We start from the raw sequence: 22306 nt of genomic DNA, 5'->3' as shown, positions 1-22306 counted from the left end.
TTAAACATTTACGCCATGTATAAATCAGTATAAAAAGGGTGTTTTAAAAGCATACGATCTCCTTGGTAACAAACATGTATTCTCCCGTTAAAACACCTCTTGAAAACAACAATAGCAGCAGTTTTATGCTACTAAGAATGGCTGATTTATAGCCAATCATCGCAATCTAACATTGTTCTTGCCACCTCCATCTAGATGAATAATATTTAGAACAATTTTAGAAATCTGTTAATGTTTTAAAACTTAATGGAGAACATAGTCATACAGAAACAGTTATGAGTTTATTATTTGTCAAGTATACCCAAAAGACAAAACAATACTAAGTTCTACTCATTACTAAATATCATAAATAGAATCTGCTTCGTAACAATTGTACGTGCCTTTATTGAGATACGAAAATACCGAACCTTGACCTTGCTTTTTCGTGGTAATGTTTATCGACCACAATTTAAGATCTTGAAAGGCAAGCCTTAATTGGTTCAAATCTTTGTTTTCTCCATAAATTCATTATAACCTAATGTTTTCTGCGTTTCATTATGACAATATGAGAATCAGAGAATCGATTTTTCTTTTCTAGAAATAAAATATTTAAAGGAAAACTTAAATAGAAACTATGGAAAATGAACAGCTGCCATTGACAAGCGATAGCAACGGTATAGTCATACTTGTTTCAGCTCGGAAATTTAGACCTAAGACCTAAGTGTGCCCAATTTCGAGTTTATAACAGATCTACACAGCTGTGTCCGTATTCATTCTTGCAATGTCGAGATGTCGTGTTTGCGGGGCGAGGAAACGACAACACGACATCTCGGACAAATAAGATTTCTATCGAGCTGACGTATTGTTATATCTTCGTTCCGACAACGCGACAGATTTCACTTGCAAAGGTCGCAACTTGAAAGATTTATTTCCTTATCAAATATACTAGGCAGAGAAAGAAACCGTACACAATAATGACTCTGAGTGTGAAACAGCCTTAGAGCCACATGTATTTGTTCTGACTTAGCGCCGATTTTAAAAGAAATTTACTATAAATAACATCGAAAGCATTCAAGTGTATCATTAATTATAAGGATTCAATTTCCTTGGTCGTAAAGAAAGCTATTTCTGAATATGGACACTATCGCAATCAATTTAATGCATTTTATAGAAATACAGTTCATCCGTCCCTCTGTCTATCACACATATATGTCCGACCACTAAAGGGAATTTAATGAAATAAAGGAGTAGTGCAGAGCAAAAGAACTGAATTCTAACTTGATTATTTTTGATCATTTCTCTTTTTTGTATTTAATTTTGTTTGTCCGGAGGATAACGTTTGAACTGCTGAAAAATATATAATGAAACAAGACGCAATGATAGATGACACTGAGGCTTAGAGCACTACATCTTTAGTTTGAATATCTTAAATTATCTACCTTTTTTGTATTTACTTGTCTTTTGTTCGGACCAATTATTTTTCACGGGAGATGGCATAATTAAAGAAGATGCTGAGAGTACAGAAAACAAGAAACAGAACTTTACGTTGAATAATTTTCGAATTATCTCACTTTTCACTTATTTTTTTGTTTTGTTTGTTTGACTGATAATTTTAAGACCACTGATGGGGATATAATGACAGTAAACAATACAGAAAAGAGTTCAGAGGGCAAAAACACAACTCTGTCTTGAATATGTTTTTAATTATCTTCACTTTTGTCCTTAATTTTCTTTTAATCGGACGATAACCACTGGAGAAAATGTAAAGGCACTTGATAAAAAGGTAGATGGCAATGAAAAGAAAAGCAGAACTCAAAACTATATTGTTATCTTGAATAATATTTGAGTACTTATTTTTGTCTGGGTTAGAAAGTTTAAACTGCTGGAATGAATGAGTGGCTATTTGCCAAGAAAATTTATGTGTTCGAAAACAAGCAGAACGCGACATGGATGGCACAGAAGATGGAAGCAAATAGTTGGTCGCTGCACGGAAAACCTGGTACGTCTGTAATCGTTATTCATTTGTGCTGTACAGCAGAACATTCTGAATAGGGATTGACTTTATCCAAACTGTGCTTACCTCTCCTTCCGACAGTTTTTTGATGACAGCTTTAAAAAGATGGTACGTCCACATAAACCCGAGGGCAAGAAGAAGGTAAAGGAAGAAGTTGAAGAAAAAATTGAAAAACGTCGGCTCGCCGAACACAGATAAAATCTCAAACGTTGTGCTATACAAAATTCTGAAACAGAAAAGAAAACGAACACGGTACTTTATATATTTGGCACTGCCAACAGAAATCAGTACCGTTTTCAATGCAAAATTAATTAATTTAAACCATAGCAACTTTGCGAAAGGCTATTATCGTGTCAGTCATGTATTAATAATTAATTTTATATTACAGATCGATTACTTTGCAAATAACTTTCTCTTCAGCATATATTCAAACTTCATTAAAGATGAAAAAGAGGTAATGTTTAATGCATGTACGCGTACGTTTAATTTAATAAGAGCCTGAGGTGTGCACATTAAAAAAAATAAAAACTTCAGCATAAGTTAGTCATACATATTCTACATTATATATCGAAAAGGCATCCACAAGGACTTTTCTTTAAACCTCCAACTGGACTTTCCCTAATTTTTTGCACTGTCGGATGTTTTTTTTTTGTTTTCTTATTTTTTTGGAGAAAAAAATCAAACATTGAACTGATATATACAGTTTATGGTTATATTGTTTCTATTTTCTTGACAATGTCATTATGTAAAGTTGAAAGTCCAGCGGATACACCTATTAGCAAAAATCCAATTTTTGAAATGGGAAAATATCCAACTGGACTTTCTGTCTAAAAAGATCAAATTTTATCACCATTTATATTGGAGCTGAAAAGTAATTTAAACCGTTTTAAAAACAAAATGTAATTCGAAACCAATAAATGAGCATTTCCTCAGCTTTTATAGGGGCCTAATTGTATTAGTATTATGTCTATTCGTGGGAACATTTTCCAAATTAAATATCTGAAAAGTTCAATATTCAGACAAACTGACACCAAAAAAAAAAAAAAAAAAAAAAAAAAGAATGGTAAACGACTGCGTGTAAGGCACAATTAATCGAACCGTCGATAATACTGGAATAAAATTATTAAATTTCCTTTGATGGTAACAGATCAATAGAGCCATAATCGAACATTTTCTATCTCAGAACAAAAGAATGACATTAAGTTTAGCATTACAAACGAACTATTTCAGCAGATGATTCAATTAAGAACAATTTACAGAATACTGAACATTGAGGTGAAAATGGATTAACTTGGAACAAGGGAATGACGGTGCGCATGTAATCAACGATATAAACCATATCATGATTGCTTTCTAAAAATCTTCAGTAATTCAATAAATACTAATGGAAGTACAGTACTAAATAAGCATGAACAATATATGGGAGAAGCATGTAAAAGGAAATAATAGGTTCGTGAACATCTAAATGAAAAAGCCCTTTATTCAGAAATAATCGTAAAGGCATACAGACACTAAATAGGAAAATGGCGCATAATGGCGGATTCAAATAGTCCTCAGTTATTTTGCTCTGTAGAGCTATTTCCCGTATTTTCTTTGCAATTATTTTGCTGAAATCACATGACAGATCTATGCATGACATGTAGGTAGCGTTTTCATAATAAAAAAATAATATGACAGTTATTGTCATGGAAACTTAGATCAAACACCATCACTACAATTTGGGGTCTCATTAAGTTTTTAGCCTTTTTGTTGGGTTTAACGTCGCACCGACACAATTATAGGTCATATGGCGACTTTCCAGCTTTGATGGTGGAGGAAGACCCCAGGAGACCTACGTGAATTATTTCATCACAGGCGGGCACCGACCTGGATGGGTTCCTAACATGAAGAATTCAACACCCCAAGTGAGACTCGAACCCACATCGGTGAAGGGCAAGTGATTCAAAGTCAGCGACCTTAACCACTCGGCCACGGAGGCCCCCATCTTTTTAGCTGATTTTGTAGTTTGTGTGTTTGACTGAAAATATGTTTCTTGCATCAAACATGATCCCCACTTTTCTTCAGATTTTCAGTCAGCACTGACAATATTCTTTAAGAAAATGTAAGTTACAGACATTTAAAATGGGTCCCGATTTGTGCTGCGGCCATTGGAAATATTTCCATTTTATAGCGAGCTCGAGAATCGAGCTTTACGGTAACGCAGGTATACTTTCACACTTGGTGATGGATTTGAAAAGTTTCGTCGGAAGTTTTTAAAAAGCGCACCCTAGCGGACTGGTGCTCACAGGAAGTACTTCTTTCCGGAGCGAATACAGAACTTCATTCAATTGCTAAAAATTATTCATCACTCAACAATAATGAAAGAATGATTTCCAGTTGTTTGGAAAAAAAATACATTATTTGTATTTAAAGATCAAGCATCGGCCAGAAAATGAAAAAACTGTCATTATAAGCAGAAAGAAACGGGAACAGGGTAATGACTCCGCTTGAACCCGGCTTCCATAAATTTTGCAAACGTATGATATTCATGTTATAGCATGGTGACACTAATGTAGACTTTTTCAAGTGAATAGGTTCCTGAATATCTTGTGAAAGTGAATAGTTTCTTTGTGACAAATAATGGTGGCATAATATTTTAGATAAATCGATTTCTTTGAGCTCGCTTTGAGGCTTTGCCTTAGTTCATATTAGCGAGTCGAGAATCGTAGCTTTACGGTTAACGCAATATCTTCCACACTGGTGATGGATTTGAAAAGTTTCGTCGGAAGTTCTTAAAAAGCGCACCTAAGGATAGGTGCTACAGGAAGTACTTCTTTCCGGAGTGAATACAGAACTTTATTCATTGCCAAAACTATTCATCACTCAACAATATAGAAGAATGCTTTCCAGTTGTTTGAAAAAATATATTTTCATTAAAGGATCAGCATCGGCAAGAAAATGGAAAAATAACCCACATTAAGCAGTAAGAAACGGGAACGCGGTAATGACGTCACCGAGACACCGGCTTCCCATATTTATGCAACGTTATGATTTCACTGTTTACAGGCATGGTGACACTAAATGTAGACTTTTCAAGTGATAGGTCTCCCTGAATTTCTTGTGAGTAGGGATGCTTCTTTGTGACAAATAATGATGCATAATATTTTTAGCTTAATCCGATTTCTTTGAGCTCGCTTTGAGGCTTTGACTTATTTCATATTAAAGAATAAAGAAGAACAGTTATTTAGTGTGTTGTAACCTAAAACGCGTGTACAAATGGCGGACATATTACAAAGGGAACTAACTCTTGCAAGAACATATATAGAAGTTAGTAGGCCTGCTGACAACATCTGAAAAACTTACGCATAAGGAAAAACGATATGCCTGGATGTGATCCAAGAAATTACAAACACGACGAATATACAGTCTGTAGATCTCTTCCACTTTAAATAATTAACCATCTTTGTGAGCTGAAAAAAATAAATAGAAAAAGAAATCGGTAATGTTTTCTATTTAGGATATTGCCTTATATAACTGCAGGCCATGTAGGAAAATACTCTACACTTCAGAATAATATTATACAGTACATGTATTTAAAAACAGTCGAAACTGCTAGATTAAAGGACCATAAAAAATTTAAAAAAGTATTACAAATGTATATAGTATGTGTACCAACTCGCGACAAAGTCCACACCTAATTTAACATCTTGAAAGTAAAGTAACAGATTTATAGAAACGAACTTCCTTATTTCAAAATCAAGCTTTGTAAATAATAAAAATAATTATGTACATGAGAAATGTATGCAGGCTGCATACTGAGTGATATGTGAATGAAGGTTGAAACATTTTCTGTCCAGATGCCGTACCTCGAGTAACGGGTCTGCAACATCATGAACGATTAGCACCAGTGTTCCGATTCTTACAAAATTAACCATCCACGAGAAATTCATCAACACAATGGTAGCTACATGATGGACAAACATCTGGTAGAAATCCTATTACAAAGAAAACATGTATCAGATTTTTCTATCTTCATTTTGTGTTAAGTTTTCTTTATCTTTTCGTTTGTTTACAATGTTTAATTTTAAATTACAGAAAGAAAATGATTCTCCTTTTATTATTTATATTTTACATGTATTTATATTTCGGAGGTTTCTTGCATTTGTTCAGCTTAGAGAAGTTTCCGGATTAGATAGGTTCGGATTAAGGAGGTTCCACTGTATACTAAAATACGTTTCCAGTAGAATTTTAAATATAGGAGTAATCCATTTTTTGAAAAGGACCTAAGTATGATAGCATTTTTTTTACAATCGAAAGTCGTGTTAAGGAGAACTTGACTTTGCAGTTAACATTACACTTTCTGTGTTACATTCAAGTTCAACAGCCTTAGTACTGGCATGCTACAACACGTATAGATAATTAGAAAGTATTAGTAAACATGTTGTAATATCACCCCTCTCTTGAAATTTTAAGAACACCTGAGCACACATGCATTATAAGATATAGACAAAAAATATCTATCAGCCTGGCAACCTGGCTGAACAGATACCTTTTGTAAATATTGCAAAATTTTCTAAGTAGAACTTAAACATCTAAAATAGCACAGCACAATTTCATCTAATGGTTCTTCGGAGCAAAAAGCCAGAAAATGTCAGTATAGAAACGTCCTGCTGGAGCTGAAGAAGACGTATATAAGAGAAATATCACAGATCAAACGTAGGGACGGTCGCCAAAATAAATGTCCATTCATCAGAGAAAAACTCACATTAAATAACTTATTTCAACGGAATTCGATTTACACTTAAATCCTTTACCTAAATCTAAAATGGATTGGTCCATAATTCCGTTGGGGCAGTACCACTTATGATTCAAAGGCGTGTTCACTGAAAACTTACTGACTGAAAAGTGTACAGTGCAGACCACGATCAGCCTGCATGGAAGTGCAGGCTGATCTTGGTCTGCACTGGTCGCAAAGGCAAACTCACTTGCTGCCAGCAGGCTAAAGGTTAGATAAACGATACATGTATTTAGTACCAGCTGATGTCGGTTAACACAGGTTCAACAGTACTACACTGTATATATCTACTTACTGCTCTTTTGGGGTCCGAGATGAGGGTAAATATCAAACTCCAGTAGAATGCTAACTCTATCATATAATACCAGTAGATATCGTTTGTGACATTCTGAAATAAAGTTGCCGCATGTCAGCATAGATATAACACTACCATACTATAAATAAGAAATAAATATCGCATCTGTCAGTCTGGATACATTCAGGGAGAAATGTTTATGGTGACATTCCGCAGAAACATGCTCTCATAGGCGCAGGAAACATATAGACCAGACATACAGTATTTTATATATTGCGGGTTTACAGTGTGGTTCCTTTTAAAGAAGTTTTTTAGGGTTTTATTTGTTTTTGCGGTACATCCTCTGGGCCTACGGTTATAAAGCTGAATTTTCATTTACGATACTGAATGTTGGCTTGACATTTGGTCAACCTCAAGTTTGTCCTCAGGTTTAACCCTCACACGCTTGTACTCCCGACATCACCAATCAGGATCAAATGGGAAACTCTCCATGGAACCATTTCTTTTTTTCTTAGGAGGGTTAAATTCCAGCGGGATTTGAGTACTGTATGTTTCTGCGATTAAAATGCGTGGCATAGCAATAGTATAACTCATGTTATCAAACTACAGATTACGTAAAGCAAAACCTAATTTCCACACAAATATGAGCCGTGCCATGAGAAAACCAACATAGTGGGTTTGCGACCAGCATGGATCCAAACCAGCCTGCGCATCCGCGCAGTCTGGTCAGGATCCATGCTGTTCGCTTTCAAAGCCAATTGGAATTAGAGAAACTGTTAGCGAACAGCATGGATCCTGACCAGACTGCGCGGATGCGCAGGCTGGTCTGGATCTATGCTGGTCGCAAACCCACTATGTTGGTTTTCTCATGGCACGGCTCATATTTTGATTTATTACACACATAAGGATGTACTATCACGATCGTTCCAGATCGTGCATCACTGTACATGTACAGGCATGCGCAGAGTCATATGTCTAACTGTATCATCACTTCATGTAATTTACTGCCAGTCAACAAATGTCAACGAGAATGGATACGGTGTTTTTTTTTTCAGGTAAATGAGATAATCTTAATTAGCATGTATTCCATTTGATATACTTCAGAGTAAAACGACATAGAGATGTGTTTTCACAATGGTTCAGTAACAGATTAATGATCAGTGTTATTGGCTCTCAGTCTGCTTTGGGCCAATACCACAGACAAACCTTTGATCTGTTATACAATTACACCTGAAAATGTAGGTTTTTAAAGCTTTAAGTATAAAGCTTCGATGGTTAAGCTTACCTGTAAAGGCCATCCTACCCAACAGTCTATCGTTTTGCTAAACCATGGTTTCTAAAATTAAAGAAGCATGATTATATAGCGAAACAGTTAAAGAAAACTGATGTCTTCATCTATACAAACATCTGAAACTAGATGGATTGAATCGAAATAACCGAAATTCGCCTTAAAATGACATTCTATGCACGTGTTTTCGGGACGGGATTTAAAATGTCTTCGAGAAAGCTGGAATTTTGAGATAAGCGAGTTCGAAATATCGATTTTCAACTGCATTTATAGACTAAATATAATACTGCATTAACTTTACATACAGTGCTGTTCACGACATCGTTAATGAGGAAAGATACATTTTTACAGAGATAGGTATTTTATTTCCCGCTTAACCAGCACCGAATATAAATAACCTCCCCAGAGAAAGAATCTGTGCACAACATCTAAATTTATGTGCAAAATGTACGGTACAGAGAAATATCAAGAGCTATTATAGTTAAATTTGTAACGCAATTCCATTATTATTTGTAACGGGGCGTCTAGGGAAGTAACTAAATTAGGTATTGTACTTCATTTGAAAACCACGTTTGATACGTTTGAAAATAAGAAGCTTAAAATCATTTTCGTAAGACACTTCTAAGAACAAAAACTGCTTTTGTAAGACGAGTTTAAACGGCTTTCGTAAGACATGTTTAAAAGAATTAACAATGTTTTCGTTAAACACATTTGGTTTAACACATTTGAAACAAAAGTTTATACCATTTTCATAAGATACGTTTCAAAAACAAGTTGACCTGTTTTAGTATGAAATCATCGGCTTGAACCTTAATCAATGACAGCCGCAATACGCGAAAGTGCGAAATTTTGTGGTTTTCGCGTATTCACCTCGAATTATCGCCCTGCCGCCGTTACCAACAGCACCGTGCCTTACTGAGGCATACCGAATCGGCTGTATGGCCTTGTTTGCATAGCAATAAAACAGCAAAAGTCAGTTTTGAGAATTATTTTTCTTATAGTTTTTAAACTTTAAATTGCACAAAGTAAATATGTAAGAAAACTTATTAAAGGAACATGAATCTAGAGTCTCCGACTAGGTTAAAATATACCATTTCCTCTCGCTGTTTAATTCATGTCATTACTTGAATGATATGATATGAAATCCATATATAATTAGTAATTATAACGTGTCTCCTTACCAAAACTAATAACTGTTAAGATGTTATGTTACAAAAATGTATAATAATATATCTGTTTTGAAAAACAATACCCGTGAAAATAGCTGCTGAGCAATTACGCGTATGTAGACATTTGACTTATAAATAGTTCTAAAGCCTGGAATTGCTCAATGACATAATGTCTTTTCTCAATAATCAATTCAACTAAACAACAAAAAGCAACTGTAACTTCTTAATATGACTCCCTATGTCATAGTCTGCCAACAGCAAGAACATGTATACATTTTGTATATTTTTGACTACTTTACGTGTGTGGAGTCATTTCCTATTTTGTGTTAACAGTTCTGGAAATATATACGGCTAGATCTCTCGTATTTTTAGATGATAATTTATCTCCTAATTTAATTTTGCTATAATTCTATATAATAAATAATTACGTGCTCTTTGAAGTTCACTCTGTTACTTTATGAGATGACGCTGCGTAATTCTATCAATATTCATAAATTCTACTCATAAATCTGACTAGATTGCAGAGAAGAAATAACTGACGTGCTGTTTTTTGAAATAACTACAAGCTACAATCACATTAACATGTTACAGAAGCATGATTCATAAACAAGATTTTATTTCTGAATAATCACACAACTGAACAAGGATTCTTTGGAACCGCACAACACAACCAAGCAAAATAACAACACTGTTTCATCGAGTCTGTATCTGAGAAGAAATGAACTGCGCCCCTCTCCCTTTTCGTCTGGTTGTGCAGAATGCTTTCAAACAAACAACATTACTGAGTCCAGTACGTGGAGACTTCTGTCAGAACTATCCATTAGTTCTATAACAGTTTACTTTAAAGGGATTAACCCACACATTTTAGGCGATATTTTTTCTCTCAAAAAATCCATAAAAAGTTCAAGAACTCTGAAAGTGACTAGTGGTACAAACTTATTGACATAAGATGTTTGCAAAATATTGTGCAGCAGGTAGTAAACCGTTGCAACGTTTTACAAAATTATTTTCCCCATTAAATGTGTGGGTAAGTCCCTTTAAACTGAAAGAGGAAAATGAACAAAAAGAAACAGAAATAACTTACATTCCACATGACGCTGATACCATATGTAAACGCTGTGACGTAAAAGAGAAAATGCCATCTGAAAAGAAAAGATATTAATCACCAAATTAATTAATTTGCTCAGTATTACTGTCATGCAGTATTACATTTTTTCATGTTTCTGGTATTTTGTAAGCACGGAACTTCTCCCAAACATCCGTGTGAGAAGTCTAAACAGTCTTTCAATACAGACACCTTACAAAAAAAGCGAAAGTCGGATAAATACATGGCATTTTTAAACGCGACGACCTGCATTTTATATGTTTCACTCAGCATATATCATGATCCACAGTCATTTTGATACTATGTGCTTCAATTGTCATTAAAATATTTAAAAAAATGACTGAAATAAGCATTTGAGACGCCTATGCTCTGTACACGGCAGCCACCAGAGAGAAAAGCAATCGGTAATCATGAGCTAACCGTTCACGTTTTGGAATCGTTTCCCGTAGGAGAGCACCCCCACCCTCCTCCCTGAATGGGTCCCCGGGGCTAAAAATTCACTATATATTGGAAATCTGAACTACTTGCATGCGAGATAAATGTTTGGCGACATATAGTAAACTTGAGACTATTTATAACAATTGCAACACCCGCGAATACAATCACTGGATGAACTTAGCGATAATAAACATTTCGAGTAAACTTTTGATTTTACAGCAGTAAAGCCACGATTGTCTAGCAGAAAGTGGTGTTTTGTTTTCGATAGCTCTTTAAATTGGAAATACAGCAAGTTGTCATTAGAGCCTGACGCCTTTAGTGAAGGTTTGAAAGAAAAAGGATTTCCTTTTCTCACAGCTGCATCTTTCAGCTGTTTACTTGTAGATATATTTACACCGGCACGTTTCTAACAGCAAACAAACACAATGAAAACGAGTAAACATGCTTATACAAATGTCATGATTAAGGGTTTGTCTGGAACGGGGGAAATTCCTGACAAAGACGAATTTCTGCACAGTCTATGTAATTACTAGAACCCACCTATTCCCCTCTCTTTATAGATTTTCTGTTTAGAAATTACATTAAACAGACAGAAATTGTTTCACAACTAATGTCAGTACTCCGCAGCTTGATGAATTTGAAGTTATACAGTGTAGAAAGCGAAAGAAACGTTCAATATTGCCCAGAGTTTCAGTGAGCATTCTGTAAAGTGTTTACTGTTTACTTCTTTCCTATCGTTTTGTTGACTTTTAGAGTCACGCCGACAAAAAAATCAGTCATATGGCGACTGTCCCAGTTTTTTTTGTGGTGAAGAATAGGCCTGCACATGGATATAACTATCGACCTGCCGTGAGCCAGATATATACGTTCAGCACATAAAGATTCTACACGGCAGGCGAGGGATTGAACCCACATCAGTGAGTGACAAAGGATATAAAGTAGGCGATCGTAGCCACCCGGCCAAGGAGGCTTATCAAATAAATCTGACGACAATTTCAAGATGTAGGGGAATGAGGCAAACTTCAATGGTGACATATATTCAAGAAGCACAAAAATTGGGTTAGATAAGTATGAAAATTGCTGCACGCACCCGCTGTCACAGAATTTTTGTAATGTAGTATGAGAGTCCATTTTCTTCCTGTCTCTCATCCAGACTTCAACCTGTCTCACTGTCATATCTGTTTGCTTCGATAAAACCTGAAGTATAAACATAGTAAGTTTCAATAATAACTCTCAGTATAAGAATTTAGATTAATCTTGTCCGTAATCGAGACTTCAACTCTTCAAACTGTCCCGCAGTTAACTTAAATATAGATATAGTTAGTTTAAATACTTACTAGATTCTTTCTGCCACTAGTTCAGACTTCAGACTGCCTTTTTCAGTGTCATATTTGTTTACTTCGATAAACTATGCAATGTTCATATATTTAGTTTCTATAATTACTTCTGTAGTAATAGAATCCAGTTTCTTTCTATCCCTAACCCAGACTTCAACCAGTTATACAGAGTGGTGATCCTGGTGTCACCTTCTGTCAACCATATTTCTACTGCTATATTTCTCGTAGCGTTTTAGTTCGAGATAACCGATATTCGACTTAAAATGATATTTTGTGCACGTGTTTATGGGACGGGACTTGTAAATGTCTTCGAGATAGCCGACATTTGAGATAAGCGAGTTCGAGTTTCAACGCACAAGATTTAGCTTACCAAAAGGTTCCTTCTAGCACATATAAAATATTCTTTTTAAGGGATATTGTTTTAGCATAATGTTACAAATGTTTAATAATGCAATGAGAAAAATATGTTTTGTTTTGTCATTTTTTGTGCAAACTTAATCAGATCTATTTAAGAACTAATCTAAGTATTAACAGTTTTATCATAACCCAAAGCCGTTTTTTTTAAATATAAGCAAGTGCAGTACATATGCTATTGGAAGCATTTGCCTTGCAGTCTGTATTTCACTTCCGGATATTTTCATCACGCGACTACACCAGCGAGTACCCGCACACTTAACACAAAGAAATTTCGTACATGCGTTTACGATTCGAAAAACAAATCAGGAAGTAAAAAAGTACGCAAAAGAAATCACATGCAAATTTGAAACGTTAGAAGCTAAAGGAATCACGTGACCAGGAATTTTATTACGTTTTTTTGGCGGGAGTCTATTTTTAGATGATGCATATTCATTTCATTAATCTCTATTCTTTACTATGATATATTCAATCGAGGAGTTACATAATTTAAACTTTATTATTGTGTCTTCTTGTTCTGTTATTTTACGTAGTTGTATCGCACTATTTAAAGACTGGAATAAAGATTGATTATGCGTAAACACATATTGGGCTAGAGGCTATCTGTAATGAATATGCATGAGTCCAAGACGGCGGCGCCCTACGGGAAATCGATTCCTTTGACGATACCCTTGTATCTATTACATGCTCAGTCAAGTGTGACATGTTCACCATAAGTGTTCCTTCTCTTCAGAAGGAACAATAATTGAGCCGTGCCATGGGAAAACTAACATAGTGGCTTTGCGACCAGCATGGATCCAGACCAGCCTGCGCATCCGCGCAGTCTAGTCAGGATCTATGCTGTTCGCTTTCAAAGCCTATTGCTATAAGAGAAACTGTTAGCGAACAGCATGGATCCTGACCAGACTGCGCTGATGCGTAGGCTGGTCTGGATCCATGCTGGTCGCAAAGCCACTATGTTGGTTTTCCCATGGCACGGCTCAATTATATGTTACGCTCTTTCAAATTCGGTTAAACAGTATAAGTATATCCAACAATCTAATTAGTCTATATAGTGCATATATAGACTGACATTACTGCTTGAATATATTACATATATATTATATAAGATGCAGAGATATACATATTTTTCTTAAAATATTTTGATTGCGCCATCCGTATATCAATGTATTTAATACCTTACATATCTGTTTAATACCTTGTTATTGTTGTAAATAGTACTACTACTTGAATGAACTATTTTGTCTATCTACCTTCACAATGATGTATTAGTAACTAACAGCAGGATCTTGCATTTCACACCAACAAAAAACAACAAACTATTACGGATTTGGTTGATCATATAGTTACTGTCTTATCGTCATATTAAAAAAAGGAAAAAAAAAAAGAAAACTGGAGCACGAGTTCAGTGGTATCAAATGAGCGGTAACACCGGATCATTACAAAGTGTCGCTAAAAGCCGTATCTTTCCCACCTGATTGAGACAGAAAGACGAAAGATAAATTATTCATGTATGCATTAAGCATGAAATATATCTGTTTAAACGCCATTATAGCATGTCGCTGTATGTTATACCTAGTATATCTAATTAATATCATGCGATCGTCAGAAAATGTTTGTTGTTTTTTTTTGTTCTTTTCAAATGCTCTATATTCATAAAATGATTTATCTTCATAAAATACGTTGTTTAACCAATAAAACATATCTTTACGTCAGCGCAAAAGTGGATAAGTGCATTAACCATTGAGAAGCATTTTATACTCGTTTCCTAATCAAATATATCTGATACACTTTTAGTGTTTGTATGTACGGTAAGAGGGTGGGGGAATGAATTGGGGGGGGGGGGGGGGGGGGGTTTGAAGGGGTAGGGCTGGAAGTCTGTAAGGCTTGACTGTATGTAAGGCAGAGTGAGGTCCCGCAGCAACATACTTCATTCTAGGTATTTTTGAAAACAAAAATGTTGGAAGCGTAATTGCTGATCTATCAAACTAAGGTAATAAGCTATTAATACCAAATGATTCTCTAAATAGCAACACATAAAGTGAGCGAATTAAATGCAGAAATATCACTAATTTAGATATATACTTTGACTTAATAATATTTCATTAATATTTCATCAAATATTACGACTCTCAAGTGAACCATTTTATTTTACAATATCAATAAAACATCATGCATGGGCGCTTATATCGACATAATAAAACATAAAAAAATGTAGAAACAGAAGCCCGGGAAATACGGAATTAAACTGCAGTCCTTCATACCTCACTCTTCACTTTTAAAAAAGAAGACCGGGTTTGATATATCAATAAATTAAGTATGTAAAAAATATCAAAAAGGACTCCATACATAGCAAGACGTACTCTATGTGAACGAAAACCAAGCTGAAAGTCACCAGGAAATGAAAGTAAATACCGATCTATGGTTATCCAGTCTCACACTTGCCCTAAATTCAACAGTGGCATACAGCCAAATAGAAACTAGAAGATGCTTTTGTAGAAAAGCGCATGTCTGCCCCAATGCATAGTCGTATAAGGGGACAGGAGCGAAAGTCAAAGAGACACTGATGGTTGGCTGCAAAAGGGATCATCTACTTGGCATGTCCAATCATCCCACTAAGTTTCAACATTCTGGGCCTAGTGGCTCTCAAGTTATGAACTGGTAACGGTTTTCCATGTTCAGGCCCCTATGACTTTGACCTTTGATCGAGTGATCCCAAAATCAGAAGGGGTCATCTACTCTGCATGACCAATCATCCTATTAAGTTTCAACATTCTTGGTCAAGTGGTTCTCAAGTAAAAGATTGGAAAGAGTTTTCTATGTTCAGCCCCCCTGTGAACTTGACCTTTGATGAAGTGATCCAAAAACTATAGGGATCATCTACTCTGTAAGTCCTATCACCCTATGAAGTTTGAAGGGTTCTCAAGTTATTGACCGGAAATGTATTTCCAAGTTCTGTTCACTGCGACCTTGAACTTAAATAGTGTGACCCCTAAGACAACAGGGGTCAACTACTCTGCATGTCCAATCATCCTATGAAGTTTCAACATTCTGGGTCAGGTGGTTCTCAAGTTACTGACCGGAAATGGTTTTCCATGTTCAGGCCCCTGTGACCTTGACCTTTAACAGAGTGAACCCCAAAATCAATAGGGTCATCTACTCTGTATGTCCAATCATCCTTTGAAGTTTCAACATTCTGGGTCAAGTGGTTCTCAAGTTATTGATCGGAAAAGGCCCCTGTGACCTTAACTTTTAACAGAGTGACCCCCAAAACAATAGTGGTCGTCTACTCCATAAGCCCGGCCACCCTATGAAGTTTGAAGGTTCTAAGTCAAATGGTTCTCCAGTTATTGATCGGAAATAAAGTGTGACGGACGGACGGACAAGGAAAAACAATATGTCTCTGTCAGTGGGGTTCTTTTTGAACAAATTACAGTGTAAATTTACCTGTCAATAAAGGCCACTATTTCCCACGTTAGATCTTTATATACAGATTTGACATATATAATGCTAAATAAAGTATATCCCCGTTTCGTTGCGCTTTTTAGTGACGCCACATCTGACTATAGGTATCTCGAAATATTTACCTCAACGTCAACTGGTTTTTTCTTCCGTCTATAGGCAGCTTCGAGGATTTGATTCTTCGCTACATGAGGTGAACGTCGTACTTGAATACCTAGTTTGATAGCTAGAGGGGCCAAGAGTATCCTGAAATAAACCCAATGAACTTTATTAAACGTACTTATTTTTCACAAATATAGAACACAAGAGGGTCATAATGACCCTAGATCGCTAACCTGAGTTTCAGAGCTTAAACAGGCTAGAGAATGTGCAACTTTAGAAGCGAATCACATTCCAGATGTGGAAAGTTCCAGAGGCAGCACAAGTTGACTACATACATTAGTGTGACAGATGACGAACAGTTCAAACACTAAATCCTTCCCAGGTCTTTAAAATTGGGTGAAAAAAACCCCACACCGACCATTGGAGCAGGCTGAGGGCGTTTTGAAAGGTCTCTTTATTATGGTCATCTGAAAACAGCGATTCATGAGAAGAAGTTGTTTTAAGGTAGTATTTCTATATTTAGCTCTAGCGGCCCCTAAAACGGGACCGAGTGCTCCAATATGAATAATTTCTGAAGTTGACCGTAAAATGATGCTACCGACCAAACTTGGTGAAGGTCCACCATCCCGTTCAGAAGAAATCATTCAACGGTATTTTTACTTTTAGCTGTAGCAGCCCCTTAAAAGATCCGAGCTCCCCCATTTGAACATAACTCTGGGAAATTTATAATAGATGCCATGATGAAAATGATACAGAAGATCGAGCTCAAATAAGCAGTAAACTATGCATCCAAGAAATTCATTAAATATGCTCTGAAGAGCATATATGTACTTAAGCCATTCATGGGGAGTTATTCAGTATCTCTATATTACGCTTCTGTGAGATAGATTTAAAGATTTGCCAGGATTTTACTGAGCGAAGTCCATTGACGTATTGATATATTATTTTCAAACACGTCAGAAACAACACCTAACTGAGCTGAAATAAGCGACTCTACGCATTGGAACTACAAGAGTCACTGATGTGGTGTTGGAATAATACAATTATTCAATCATTACGGTGTACTTTGTTTTGAAATGAGATCTTTCCAATTTAATTATCACATTTCAGACCATGTGACAAACAATAACGCTGTCTATGTTTTGTGATACTGAGCATGCAAATCAGCTGTTAAGTCTCTATCCGCGTGACTGTAGTACCATATATAGTTCCTTATGTATTTTTAAAGTAGTTTTCAATACATGCAACTGCAAACTACGGTGTAACCTCTGTAATAAAAAAAAACCGTTTCGTTTGATGGAAAATTGTAGGTAGACTTAATGGTTTAAAGACACTTCCTAAAAGCAGACATCTTTACACAAAGACAGATACACATTTATTTCCCTTTACTGGGAAGCCAATTAATAAACTAAGTTCTCCGCCAGACCATCAGGCGCTGTAGAACACAATTTAGACAACCCAGTGGTGCCTGGGCGAAGCTGCACTGAATGTTGATGCTCTTGTCTGCAGACATAAGGCAATCATTATGCAGAGCCCTCTACGTGAAGTATTTCATACCTTATAGTAATGCAACTTGTAGGCTATGTTCTGAGTCCATGAACATTGTATTTGCTCTAGTCGGATGTTTTGTATTTTGCAAATAAGGGGAGAGAATATTTATTGTACTAACATGTAACTATATTGAATTAAATGTATAAACATTCACTGCACCTATATCATTGATGATATTTTATTATCAAAATGTTTTAAAAACGGTTATGCGTGTTTATAGCGTTGTGGTCCAAACAGCGCTTAAACAGAAAAATGGGCACGAACTAAGGCCTAGCAATTGTAAAACTTTATACTTTAAGGAAATATTAAAGAGAAAGACACATGAATAATGAATTGGGTACACGTAAATATACTTCAAGGCCAAGATACAAAAGTCACAAAGCAGGCACTGATATATGTGTAACTGCTAACACAGAGAAACAAACACAAACTGTCATTCGTATACGTACATAATTTATGTAAGTTGGGAAACAAACCCAGACAAAGAAAGCTGATACTATTGTGTAATGCATATTAAAGAGTAAAGTAAAATACAAGGTATTGATATACGTATAATTACACCATTAAGAAAAAAATATACAACAATGTATCAAGCATCGGTACAAAGTGTCATGGCAAAACAGCCATGTCGCCACATGATGAATTAATCCAATGATTAAGACAGCTTTTGGTAACCAGCCGTGTCTGTGAACCATTATCTAGATTAAAAGTATGGTAATTGTATTGCATTCAGTAGATCTTTTAATTCGCTATTGACGAGCCCAGGGAATCAATACTGTCAACAGTTGTTCCATTGACAATACATTCCAGAAACATACAGGCGTTAAACAAGTACAAGTACTAATCGTTCAGGATAGCCTATCAGTTGTGCAGATTGATATTATTTGATACTCGTGCACCAAAAGCTCACGTGATCAGATCTACATTTTATTTTGAAGTAGGAAAATAAAACGATGCAAATATTATCACACCAGCTTATCAAACTTGCCTATATCCTTATACATATATATGATTTTTGTTTCTGTCGAAACTGAAACCTTGTTTTCGGCGCAGTCGTATTAAGCTCGTTTTCATGACCTACAATAACCTATGTCACGTGACTAAGTTGGCAAATTAGATTGCTTGATAACGTATCATAGGTATTTTTGATATACGAAAGATTATCGGATGAAAGCGTTCGTTTTCTCACTGCATGTCTTTTGCAACGCTGAGTGAAATTAATAATATCGCTCACCTGACCTATTGACCTAAAGATCATCAAGATTAACATTTATACCAAGTCTCATTAAAATATGGTCATAAATGTGGCCTCAAAAGTGTTAACTAGCTATTCCTTTGATTTGACCCCGTGACTTAGTTTTTGACCCGACATGACCCATATTTGAAAAAGATCATCAAGTTTAACATTCTGACTAAGTTTCATGAAGATACAGTCATAAATGTGGCCTCTAAAGTGTTAACAGGCATTTCCTTTGATTTGACCTAGTGACCTAGTTTCTTACCCCAACTGACCCAGATTTAAACTTACCCTAAAGATCATCAAGATTAACATTCCTACCAAGTTTCATTAAGATATGGTCAAAAATGTGGCCTCTAAAGTGTTAACTAGCTTTTCCTTTGATTTGACCCGGTGACCTAGTTTTTTACCCCACCTGACCCAGATTCGAAACTGACCTAAAGATCATCATGTTTAAGATTCTGACTAAGTTTCATGAAGATACAGTCATAAATATGGCCTCTACAGTGTTAACAGGCTTTTCATTTGATTTGACCTATTGACCTAGTTTTTGATCCCACCTGACCCAGATTTGAACTTGTTCTAAAGATCATCAAGTTTAAGATTCTGACTAAGTTTCATGAAGATATGATCATAAATGTTGCCTCTACAGTGTAAACTAGCTTTTTCTTTGATTTGACTGGGTGACCTAGTTTTTGATCCTACATGACCCAGATTCAAACTGGACCTTAAGATTATCAATATTAACATTCTGACTAAGCTTCATGAAGATATAGTCATAAATGTGGCATCTACAGTGTTAACAAGCTTTTCCTTTGATTTGACCTGGTGACCTAGTTTTTGACCCCAGATGACACAATATCAAACTCGTCCAAGGCTTTATTAAGGATAACACTCTGACCAAGTTTCATTAAGATTGGGTCAAAATTGTGACGTCTAGAGTGTTAACAAGCTTTTCCCTTGATTTGACCTGGTGACCTAGTTTTTGACCCCAGATAACCCAATATCGAACTTGTCCAAGATTTTATTAAGGGTAACATTCTGACCATGTTTCATTAAGATTGGGCCAAAAATGTGGCCCCTAGAGTGTTAACAAGCTTTTCCTTTGATTTGAACTGGTGACCTAGGTTTTGATCCCAGATGATCTAATATCGAACTTGTCCAAGATATTATTGATGGTAACATTCTGACAAAGTTTCATTAAGATTGGGCCAAAATTGTGACCTCCAGAGTGTTAACAAGCTTTTCCTTTGATTTGACCTGATGTCCTAGTTCTTGACCCCAGATGACCCAATAACGAATTCACCCAACATTGTATTGAGGGTAACATTCTGATCAAGTTTCATTAAGATTGGGCCAAAAATGTGTCCTCTAGAGTGTTAACAGTCAAATCGTTGGCGACGGACGACGGACGGACGGACGGCCGGACGACGACACAGGGTGATCACAAAAGCGTTTATTCTGAATGGTACTGTTTACAGTTTTATGCATCTGTCTGTACATTTAGCAATTATATTGATATGTCTTAACAAATATAATGAGTATTCTAATAAACACTATTTAAAAGTCTGGTTAATAAACATTAATTTTATAAATCAAAGATAACAGAAAGAGCTGTGTGCGGGCGTATAACTGGTAAATACTGAATGTTTCATTGACAGATGTGGTTTTCAGGCGCAATTAAAGTCTACCAGGTAGATGACGGTTTCTGATCTTCTTTCTTGTGTGTAATAAACTACAGACGTTTCCGTGCAAGATATTTTTGTCATGTGATGTTCAGCTGTAGATGATTATAATGCCAAATACAGTATTCTTTGAGAAGATCTGACAGATATGGCCGGAAGGAAAGTACCTATCCCACAAAGGTTTTGTCTGAATCACTCAAAGAGCAAAAACTTTCCACTTTTATGTTATTTATTTTCCAACTGCACTGCGCATATTTCTTGTTTCTTCAGTTGTTTTATAATTGACTCAAACGTCAGTTGTTTGCCTGTAATGTTTTTTTCTCGATAAGTATTTTTAAGATTTCTGGAATGATTTGTGAAACAATTGACATAAGAGCGCCGTCCCAATATTTTTTTTTCAAATAACAATTTTGCGAACGAGTTGACAAAAGCAATGTTCCAATATTGTTTTTTGTCTGTGTACATATTTTTTTTTGATAATTTATTGGAATAAAGAATATATAGGACATTAAATTATGAATAAATACACTGGTATTGTTTGTTTTCTAAAAAATAGACGTATTCTTTAAACAGTTTTGATAATGCATAGTTAAATGTATTTAATGTATGTATAGCTGAGGACAGTATAAATGTGCAGCTGCTATACTTTTTTAACAGATGACTTATATACATGGCGTTTAGGCAGGCAACCACCCTTGGCGCCAAATTCATCCTCTACTGGTACAGACACAGAGCGATCTGCACAGAGGGACAGAGTAAGACAAAGCCCCCAGAACAGAGAAAGAGAGGGAGAAATCCTTTTAGATACAGGCCTGTCCGGCTAACTTAGTCTAGCTCAGTCTGGTTTTGAAGTGTCGGTGTTTAGACGATGCACGCGAATCGTTTCTGTGAAACATAAGCCTCTTAGTTAGGTTGTAGACACTCAAGAGCATCTCAGAAATTTCCAGCCCTGGACCGCATTCAGAAATTTCCAGCACTGGACGGGATTCAAACCCCGAACCTCTGGACTGACAGTCAAACGTGTTACCACTATACCACCGGGCCACATTACGAACGTAGTTCTACAAAAACAGTTAATTTATCTCGTATATTTACTCAAGTTAAATTTGTTTGAAAAGGCTTTTCTACATTTAAAGATAGTATCTAAAAGAAATTATGTTAGTGATGTACATTGGATATCTTTAAAGATTTTATCGCAATTTCACCAAAGTAGCCACATCCTTTGTACATTCTTATCAGCTGAAGCTTCAGCTACCGTAATTGTTTTAAAATCAGATAAATAATCCCCTTGGCAATAACTAGTCCAGCTTTGGTTTAATGCAAATTGCACAGTCTTCAAACGATTGAAATTATCGTAGTACATGCAAATTAAAATTTGTATAATATTCTAACAGACTTCATTAAACGATGGTGTCATACTAAGAGATGAAAAGATGGTATCAACAGGAGTTAATCA

The 22306-nt window shown here is 35.8% G+C and overlaps 1 protein-coding gene across 3 annotated transcripts in view; it reads right to left on the bottom strand.

The window, feature by feature from the left end:
* Nucleotides 1-22306, bottom strand: part of LOC123532589 (ceramide synthase 2-like) — a 41073-nt gene that overhangs the window by 8911 nt on the left and 9856 nt on the right. For 2 of the 3 annotated variants that reach the window (XM_045314049.2, XM_045314050.2), the window contains exons 3-10: nt 16401-16521; nt 12153-12259; nt 10604-10661; nt 8348-8398; nt 7063-7155; nt 5839-5967; nt 5336-5442; nt 2060-2219 (exon numbers count right to left, since the gene is read on the bottom strand). In XM_045314049.2, coding sequence (XP_045169984.2) covers nt 2060-2219; nt 5336-5442; nt 5839-5967; nt 7063-7155; nt 8348-8398; nt 10604-10661; nt 12153-12259; nt 16401-16521 — 826 coding nt within the window. The remainder of the gene's footprint in view (nt 1-2059; nt 2220-5335; nt 5443-5838; nt 5968-7062; nt 7156-8347; nt 8399-10603; nt 10662-12152; nt 12260-16400; nt 16522-22306) is intronic. The other variant, XM_045314051.2, reaches the window with a different exon arrangement.

The sequence above is a fragment of the Mercenaria mercenaria genome, chromosome 11, assembly GCF_021730395.1.
Source record: "Mercenaria mercenaria strain notata chromosome 11, MADL_Memer_1, whole genome shotgun sequence".
NCBI classification, from domain to species: Eukaryota; Metazoa; Mollusca; class Bivalvia; order Venerida; family Veneridae; genus Mercenaria; species Mercenaria mercenaria.
This window is presented reverse-complemented; position numbering and strand designations above follow the sequence as displayed.